The sequence below is a fragment of the Arachis ipaensis genome, chromosome B04 (genome assembly GCF_000816755.2).
Source record: "Arachis ipaensis cultivar K30076 chromosome B04, Araip1.1, whole genome shotgun sequence".
Classification (NCBI taxonomy): Eukaryota; Viridiplantae; Streptophyta; class Magnoliopsida; order Fabales; family Fabaceae; genus Arachis; species Arachis ipaensis.
In genome coordinates this window covers 16340755-16350715 of record NC_029788.2, presented here as the reverse complement: position 1 = coordinate 16350715, position 9961 = coordinate 16340755, and the positions used below count along the sequence as shown (strand labels likewise).

Genomic DNA, 9961 nt, shown 5'->3' with positions numbered 1-9961 from the left:
ATTAAAATGAAAAAAAATATATTTTTAAAAAAATTAACAATAGCACCATTTCATTTTATTTTTACCTAAAATAAATGAGCAGCTATCATTTTAAAATTATTTTCATCAATTTATAATGTATTTGGCATCTACAAACTACTAATATCGTAGATTATGATCTCATCTGATTAGCATAGTTAGCGGGTAATGATCTGGAGTGAAACAATGCTTCAAAAATATAATTTAACTTATAATTAAATTCAATTAAATAAATTTAATTTGAGTATGGCTAGAAGAATTCTGAAAAGGGAAGTAGAGCCAGTGAAGAAATGAAGTTTTGTGCACTTTTTTGTGACGCTGTTCACAGTTTCAGCCTGCCATAAACTCCCATTCTCACGAAAGCCGACGCTTCCACTCTTTCTCTCTCTCGATTAGCTTCGGATCCGAAGCAACCAACGACGCCGTTTCAGCTTCTCTTCTTCTTCTTCTTCACAATTCCTATTCCGATCCCTCATCGCTTCTCTCTAATTCGCCGCCGATTATATTTTGCCGATGGCGACTGAGCAGTTAATGTCCGACGGCGGCGCCCACCGTTACTTCCCTATGAAACCGGAGCAGCCGCCGTCTCCGGCGGCGGCGGAGGAGATGTCGTCTGTTCCGTCTTTCCGACATGGAGGCGCCGGCGAGGCTACTCGGATTTTCGACGAACTTCCCAAGGCTACCATCGTCTCCGTCTCTCGCCCTGACGCCAGCGACATAAGCCCTATGCAGCTCTCTTACACCATTCGGTTTCAGTACAAACAGGTACATCGCAATTTCTCTCTCTTCGTGATTCTGCTTATGTTGTTAAATTGCACACTGAAAATTCGGTTATAGCAAGCGCTGAAGATGATTGTGTGAACTGAAAGCAAGGGAAAGTATACGGAATTAGTTCGAGTATTTCAATCTAATTGCATTTCTATGCTGGTTATCATATGTGCTTATGAATTAGGAAACTGAACAGAGGTTTTAAATTTAGCAATGGTTTGACTCTTTTGACTTCAGAGTTGACAATGCTTTGCTGCAATTTGTATATTTTGCATTGTTTTGGAATTCATTTGTTTTCTCCAAATAAATGTTACTGTTAGTTATATCTCTGGCCTTTCAGTTTTTGTTTTAGCTGAAAATAGTTTTACACCTTTGGTTTGATGATTGTGTTTTAAAGTTTGTTCGCAGTTGCCAGTACTGCCTTGTCTTTCAGTATAATGTTTGGGGGCCATCGTGTGGGAACCATAGGGAGCCATAACTTGTTTCTTTTTTTTATAGCTATTTTTAATGCATTTGTTTCTTTATTTTGTATTCCTTAATTATTGCTGAAATAAATGGATAAATAAGGTAACTTTTGTGTTATTATTTCCCTAGCATTACTCTTTCTTTCATTGTAAAAAGAATCGTGGTTTTTCTACGTATTATTATTTATTTTATTCGATCTTCCTTCCTAAAGGAGTATACTTATTTATATCTCATTTTTGTTCCAGTTCAAGTGGGAGCTAGTGAAGAAAGCTTCTCAAGTATTTTATTTGCATTTTGCATTAAAGAAGCGTGCCTTTTTTGAGGAAATTCATGAGAAGCAAGAACAGGTATTGGATCAGCAATGTTTTCTTAAGATGGATCTTTTTATTGCTTATAAATAAATGCATTTGCAGAATTTTTTTTTTATATATGCTATTTGTTTTGATGTAATGTTCACTGAAAAATTATATTAAAGGTTAAAGAATGGCTTCAAAATCTAGGAATAGGAGAGCACACTACTATGGTGCATGATGACGATGAAGCTGATGATGAAACATTTGCTTCACATGCTGATGAATATGCAAAAAACAGGTGAACCCCCACCCCACTGGCATGCAACTTTTGTTGGCGCACTTTTACAATATCAATATGCTAATTTGTCGTCATAATTTCCTGTAATATGAAATTTGGTCCAGAGATGTTCCATCTAGTGCTGCTCTACCAATTATACGACCAGCCTTAGGTAGGCAGCAGTCTGTGTCAGACAGGGCAAAGAGTGCAATGCAAGGATATCTGAATCACTTTTTGGGAAATATCAGTATTGTTAACTCTCCAGAGGTATGCTTTGCGCATGAGCCTTTAACCACTGATGTTAATCATGTCATAATCTTGTTACACTGTTATCGATTCATTGTTGAGGTTTTAGCGTATATGGCATCTATGGTCGGATGAAAGATATAAATAAATTCCTACAATTGGATTTATTGAAGGAGGGACTATGTGTTGATTTGTTAATTTAACATATGAAATGAAGTCAATTAACATCATCCTTGGGTTGATTGTGTCAGTCATAACAACTTACAATGGGGCCTTTGTGGTGAAACAAATATAAGTAGAATAATAGATATAGGGGCTATGCAAATTGTTTAAAAAGATAAAATCCAGGAGTTACAAGTGCTATAGTACTGGATACTGGGCCTATATCTTTAAAACATAATAGCCAATATTTAGTCATGCTCTTCTTGCATGCTCCTGTTTCAGTGCTCTGAAATTGGTTGACATCTAACATTCCTAAAGTAGGAATAAAAATAAAATAAAATAAAAAGGAAAATTAGAACTCTGTTTCTTTGCTACTCTACCACTGTGGAGTCTGTTGATTTCGGATAGTGCACTAGTTTCATTAACAGGTAGCCAGATGCATGATGATGATACTGTTTTTGGTTGACGATCAGATGCACTTGTCCTAAATTGTGGAACCTGTTCGCATGACCTTAGCTTTTCAGCAAAAAATTTGCAGTTTTTATTGATAAACAGAGATCATATATTTGGCAATTAGGGTTGCTTATCGTGGTTTCCTAATCCCTAGAGTCCATGATTGTGGGAACCTAGTGCATTGGGCTTTCCATTTCCTCTGCAGGAGTATTGATTATGACGTAGGAACTTATAGGACATATTTTAGTTTCATTTGAATTTTGAAGTCCATGACTATTTTCTTTCTTTCTTTCTTTTTTTTTAATAATTATTTGTTTGGTGCATTCCTCTGCTTTTGATGTCTTGTTGTATTTGCATGCTAGTTTATGATCGCTTGAAAATTGTTAAGCAGCAACTTTGTGTCATAGGTCTGCAAGTTTTTAGAGGTATCGAAGCTATCTTTTTTGCCTGAATATGGACCTAAGCTGAAAGAAGATTATGTAATGGTGAAACATCTGCCCAAAATTCCAAAGGATGATGATTCCAGAAAGTGTTGTACATCTAGCTGTTTTAGTTGTTGTAATGACAACTGGCAAAAGGTGACATTTCTTATTTTGAATTAGGTCAACATGATTTACTTGTCTTGGTTTCTCTTGATAATATGTAGAATCTAAATGTTTTGCGTGCAACATTTCATCACTTCAAAGGAAGTCAGATTTGAATATACACATAACATATGTAACCTATATAGCATGAGAAGTCAATAATACAGTAACTGTGATAACTTGCTATGTATATCAAGAATATAAATCTTTAGGTATATTCTGTCCCATTTAAAACTGAATGAGAACTTCTAACTTAACATTATACTTTTTCCCCCAATATATTAGAAGTTTCTCATAAATAAGGGGTGAGCCTCGGCCCAATAACAGAGTCAATACTTTGAGACCTGATGGTCATTGTGGTTCAAATCCTAGAATCTACTTTTTGTTGTAGAGGTAAGGTTGTGTCTATCTACCTTCCTCAAACCTTGGAGCCTCATGCATTGCGCTAACCTTTTCTTTATTATTATTATTATTTTCAGTTTCATTTTGAATTTGGGGCCAATTGAAGATGCAACATTGGTTATTTTGGAAAATAAAAGTTTAGTTCGATAGGGGAAGTCCACTTTCTTAAGGAGTATAGATTATAGATGGTCGAATCATATTTCCTTATTGTTTGGTTTCTGAGAGAAAAATGTTTAGAGCAGGGAACCCTACCCATTTCTTAGCCAAGACATACCTCAACCCTCAGATGGGGCTGGCAGTATTTCTTACTATATGCTCCCAGCCTCCCATGTCAATCCCGGATCTCGCATCCGAACATCCTCAATGTTGGGATCCTGTGATATGGGATGGCGGGGCTATTCATTGCTTACTCGTCTTTGGTTCAAAGCATTGATATATTATTATTATTATTATTATTATTATTATTATTATTATTATTATTATTATTATTATTATTATTTTGACTTTTGCAATTATCAATTTCTTGTTTTCTACAGGTATGGGCTGTATTGAAACCTGGATTCTTGGCATTGCTGGCAGATCCTTTTGATAAGCAGCCCTTAGACATTATTGTCTTTGATGTGCTGCCTCCATCGGATGGGAATGGGGATGGTCGTCTGTCACTGGCTAGTGAAATAAAGGAACGAAATCCTTTACGCCATTCATTCAAGGTGAGAAGTTCTCCTTTATATCTCTTTTTCCATCAAATTTGTCATCCTCAGATGACAATATTTGCTCATATGACATGGATTTGGCCCTAGAAAATGCTACAAATTTTTCAGTGTTTAGATGCGAAAAAGTTATCCAAGGACCAAATTTGTGGAGTAATCTACCAGGCCATTTATCCAATAAAATTTCATGGATCAAATCCTAATATTTTTACTAGTTATTAGCTGACTTTCTATGTTGCACCAATATGGATGAGTATTGGATATAGTATGATACAATATGCAAATATGACAATTTTATAGATAAAAATTGGATGTGGGTATATATATATAATCACAAATTACATCACAAATAATTATGTATAAAAAATAAAAAATGATAATATAATTAGAGAAAAATAATTGATATGAACAAATTTATCTTCAATATTTCAAAGAGTATAACTTCTAACATTTGATATTCAAAAAGGAAAACTTTAGAGATATATAAAAAATATGAATGCAAAAGAATAATACAAGTATTGATATGAGATATAGTATTGATACTGATATGTTAACAATTTTGATGTATCTGCACATCAAAGCTGACTTGTTCATGTTATCAGATATCTGGTTGTACAGAGTTACATAGTTTTTGAACACTTGGCTTAATATTGTAGGTGACGTGCGGTATCCGGAGCATTAGAATTAGAGGGAAAAGTAGCAGTAAAGTTAAAGATTGGGTTGCAGCAATTAATGATGCTGGACTTAGGCCTCCTGAAGGCTGGTGTTATCCTCACCGCTATGGGTCATTTGCTCCTCCAAGAGGCTTAATTGAAGATGGTAGTCAAGCCCAATGGTTCGTGGATGGGCAAGCAGCATTTGATGCAATTGCTTCTTCAATTGAGGATGCAAGATCAGAGGTTTGAAAAATGATTCATCATCAGCATTTCATGATATATCTTTTTTTTTTTTTTTTATCAACATGGAAAAATGATTATCTTCAAATTTCTGTTCAATGATTGAAAAATTCCAAAGATATTCATCTGTGGATGGTGGGTATGCCCAGAACTGTATCTCAGGCGACCTTTTGACATTCATGCATCATCAAGGCTTGATAATTTGTTGGAAGCAAAGGCTAAGCAAGGGGTTCAGGTAACCTTTAACGGAAACTATTTTCAGTTTCCACAATGCCTTGGCAGATTTACTTAAGAAACCATAGTTCTTAATAACCTTTTTTTATTGAGTTCTTCAAATTGTAAGAGATATTTGGACACATTGCAAGGATTTTTGCATGATGTTGGGTCTTAGATTTCGTTGGCATTCATTGTGATGAAGTGTGTCGATTGGCATGAATGCTTTTATTTGTTACTTGTTAACACAGATTTTAGATTTATATTCTTCTTTACAAAGAGTTAGCTCTTGCTTTTGAAAATCAACAATGTCTATAAATTAATTGTATTAGTTAGTTTATTGTGATTATTCTCAATTGTATTGCATGACACCTAAGATTAAATGTTTTTGAATTTCTTGGGTTTCATAGTAGTGTGAGGATTGCTTGAATGCTTTTATTTGTTAATGCAGATCTACATTCTTCTGTACAAAGAGGTGGCTCTTGCTTTGAAAATCAACAGTGTCTATAGCAAGAGAAAGCTTCTTAGCATTCATGAGAACGTGAGGGTACTACGCTATCCTGATCACTTTTCTTCTGGTGTTTATCTATGGTATGCATCTTCCCAAATACGGCTTTCTTCCTTTTGTTTCATGATTTTTGTCTTCTTCCAAGCAAGTATCAAACCATAAAGCATACTAAGGATTTTATGTTTCCTATGTTCCCATGATTATATTCAGGTCTCACCATGAAAAACTGGTCATTGTCGATAACCATATTTGCTTCATTGGAGGACTGGATTTGTGCTTTGGCCGTTATGACTCATCTGAGCATAAAGTGGGGGATTGCCCTCCTCTAATCTGGCCTGGAAAGGACTTTTATAACCCTAGGTGAGTTTTGTCAATAGAAAATAAAAATTACAAAGGAGCTCTGTAAAAGTCTATTTGACCATGCTATGTAATTGTTAGAAGCTTCATGTAGTTAAAACAGAATTACAGAAAACACTTCTGATTTTTGAAGATTGAAATGGTTTCCTGGAGACTGAAGGTTATATTTTTATATTACATTAGAAATTAGAGTAACAATCTGCTGTTAAAGAAGAAATTGGTGACTGATGCTTCTCTTAAGGAGCAAAAGCAGATACCAAAATTGATTTTTTATGACTATATTTATTATGGATTATGGAACTATTATGAAATATAGAACTTAAGATTTTGGATTATTAGTTATGATGCTCAATACATGGTTTCTCTTGATTTTCTTCTTCTTCTTCTTTTACTTATATATATATATATATGTGTGTTTCTTTGGGGGACGTCTGGGATGCGACGAGATCCGGGATTGACTACTATGATTCAAACTCATTTGGTTGCTTCATATACGTCACTCTTCTCTTTTATAATAGCATAAGAATACAATATAACTAAATTAGTATGTTTCACCATTGATATGTGTTAATATATTATTATAACTTTTTATTCATATTTTATGGGCTATCATTTTTTTGTGGGATTGAATTCACAGATTTTTTTCAATTTTCCAGGGAATCTGAACCTAATTCATGGGAAGATACAATGAAAGATGAATTGGATCGTAGAAATTATCCTCGTATGCCTTGGCATGATGTTCATTGCGCCCTTTGGGGACCACCTTGTCGTGATATTGCTCGGCACTTTGTTCAAAGATGGAATTATGCGAAGGTTAGGCTCATCTGAAATCAATTAATTCATCTTGGTCTTACATCTATTATCCTAATTGGAAATCTTGTTTCTTTTTCCCCATATCAGAGGAATAAAGCTCCGTATGAGGAAGCAATACCTTTACTTATGCCTCAGCATCATATGGTTATTCCACATTACTTGGGAAGAAGCACTGAGATGGAGATTGAAAACAATAATGCTGAGAATCATAGAGTCATCAAGAGAGAAGATTCATTTTCTTCATTATCCCAAGAACAAGATGTTCCTCTACTTTTGACTCGTGATGAGTCTGAAGGAGACCCCAAAATGAACGGGTTAAACTTCATACATCACGTTGATAAGCCAATAAAGGTTGGTGGTGGTCTTCCTTTCTCTTTTCGGAGGGTGAAAATTGAAGCTGTTGGTCAAGACACCCCAATGAAGGGCTTTGTAGATGATCTTGGATATATGCATTATGATGAGAAAAAGTCTCTGGATAGAGTGCCTCATGTTGAGCAACAAAGTACTGGTCCAGAATGGTGGGAAACACAAGAGCGTGGTGATCAGGGAGATTTTGCAGATGAATCAGGGCAAGTTGGCCCTCGTGTTTCCTGCCGTTGTCAGGTACATTGTACTCGTATTGCTGTCAGCAAGCTACTTAAATATAATAGTGTCGATAACTATCACATTTTGTTTCACCTGTTATGTAAGTCTTTGTGATTAGATTACTATAGGATATGTGTCATTTGATCTATGTAGTCTATCTCATGGAAAAAGCTTGGGGTGGCAGTTGTTATTGTATATTTTTCAGATGATAATTGACCAAAAGTGTCATTAAAATTTGGAAAATGCTTCATCATGAAAGTTGTTGACTTTGATCCTTTGTTTTCCCCCGAAGGACCAAAGCCTCCTGGTAGGTGGGTAATATTTCATATCTTACTGGATGCTCAGCTCTCATGTAGATGAACATATGATCTTTTGCATTCACTTTTTTGCTCCTCTCACTTATTATATTGTTTTATTGACACTAGTAGTTTTTTATGCCAATAAAATTGCTTTTATTGATAGGTTATTAGGAGCGTCAGTCAATGGTCTGCTGGAACAAGCCAAACGGAAGAGAGCATACACAATGCCTATTGCTCTCTTATTGAAAAAGCAGAATACTTCATCTACATTGAGGTATCAAATGCGCTTCTTCTTTTTACCATATCTCCATAGACTGTAATACTCGTTTTTGTTGATGGTTATCAAGATGATGATACAAAAGTAGTCTTGCTTTATCCATTATTGAATTTTTTTTTATAAGCTTTGATTATATTGACAATAAGAAAAGAAATGGTTAATAATTACTTGGGTTCCCATACAATTGTTTCATACAGTAACTGAAGTGCAGTTGTTTTAAACATTTGAATTACTATCCTGTTTCTATGTAATATCTAATGTCTCAGGCTCTGGCTCCAATAGCTTTCCATGCTCTTACTCATGCTTAACTTACACGTGGTTTATACCATGTTTGTTACATAGTACAGTTTCAGAAATAGAAGCCTTTTGCACTTCTTTGTTTAGGCCAAAATAGAAGCCTTCTGCACATGCAAACACATAAATGATGGTTCCTTATTTATACTATTTGGAAAAGAATTTAATTTTGATGCACTGTTTGTATAAAGAAGTTTTACACATGCATTGAATTACATATCATCATGTCAGCAAAATAACTATTTTTTCACAAGTTCCGCTTGTATGGTTATCCAAAAGATGAATGCAATTTGTGTAAAATATATTTTCACCTTCATTGTATCAAAATTAAACTCAAAAGGAAAAATGAATTCTGACGCTTGGTTTATATTTCACTTTCCCTTGAAAAACTCAGTTTGAAATTTTTTGTTAAACAGAAACTTTTGCCCCTTTTTTAATCTATAAATATGTCGGGGAACAGATAAAAAATATTGGGACTTTCTCTTTAGACTTATATTGCAGGTAACCCTTCATGTATGAAATATCATATAGTTGAACACCTTTGTTAATAACAATACTAATATTCATCAAACTTGTCAATTTAAGCAATATTATGTCTTCCCTCCCCCTCTTTCTTCAACTTTGATGAATAGCTTTGATAATTCTTGGGGAATTTTTTCCAGAATCAATTTTTTATCTCAGGTCTTTCTGGAGATGAAATGATTCGGAACCGTGTTTTGGAAGCTTTGTATCGACGGATTATGCTAGCATACAATGAAAATAAATCCTTTCGGGTTATCATTGTCATACCTCTCCTACCTGGCTTCCAGGTTATAATCAATTTTATTTTATTTTTTTCTATTTCAGCAATAAGAGAATTGTTTCTTTATGACTGTTGAACTTCTGTGTTATATAGGGGGGTCTTGATGATAGTGGTGCAGCATCTGTGAGAGCAATAATGCACTGGCAGTATCGAACCATTTGTAGAGGGCAGAATTCTATATTACATAATCTTTATGAACTTCTTGGTTCAAAAATACATGACTACATCTCTTTTTTTGGCTTGAGGTCTTATGGTAGACTTTTTGATGGTGGTCCTGTAGCAACCAGCCAGGTTGGTATTCTTTTGTTTCTATTGTCTTGTACACTAAAGTTGTTCCAGTCAGCAGTCAGCTTAATGATATGAGCATTTTGGCAGGTGTATGTTCACAGTAAAATCATGATTGTTGATGATCGCATAAGTTTGATTGGATCTGCTAATATTAATGATAGAAGCCTGCTTGGATCTAGAGATTCTGAGGTAAATTTTCATGTTTTTTTCGGTTGGGTATTGTATATGATTTTGAGTTGAGGTTAAAATTT

The 9961-nt window shown here is 34.7% G+C and overlaps 1 protein-coding gene across 3 annotated transcripts in view; it reads left to right on the top strand.

Annotated features, from left to right (window-relative positions):
- Positions 201-9961, top strand: part of LOC107639028 (phospholipase D zeta 1) — an 11714-nt gene continuing 1953 nt past the window's right edge. Inside the window, exons 1-17 of one of the 3 annotated variants that reach the window (XM_021120892.1) lie at positions 207-323; positions 959-1002; positions 1497-1598; positions 1727-1842; positions 1947-2088; positions 3090-3260; positions 4205-4378; positions 5035-5277; positions 5393-5509; positions 5939-6078; positions 6206-6355; positions 7009-7165; positions 7253-7768; positions 8213-8323; positions 9283-9429; positions 9516-9713; positions 9798-9899. In XM_021120892.1, the coding sequence (XP_020976551.1) occupies positions 1000-1002; positions 1497-1598; positions 1727-1842; positions 1947-2088; positions 3090-3260; positions 4205-4378; positions 5035-5277; positions 5393-5509; positions 5939-6078; positions 6206-6355; positions 7009-7165; positions 7253-7768; positions 8213-8323; positions 9283-9429; positions 9516-9713; positions 9798-9899 (2589 nt within the window). In that variant the 5' untranslated portion in view covers positions 207-323; positions 959-999. Of the gene's footprint in view, positions 784-958; positions 1003-1496; positions 1599-1726; positions 1843-1946; positions 2089-3089; positions 3261-4204; positions 4379-5034; positions 5278-5392; positions 5510-5938; positions 6079-6205; positions 6356-7008; positions 7166-7252; positions 7769-8212; positions 8324-9282; positions 9430-9515; positions 9714-9797; positions 9900-9961 lie in introns of those variants that run through there. The other 2 variants (XM_016342437.2, XM_016342438.2) reach the window with 2 other exon arrangements.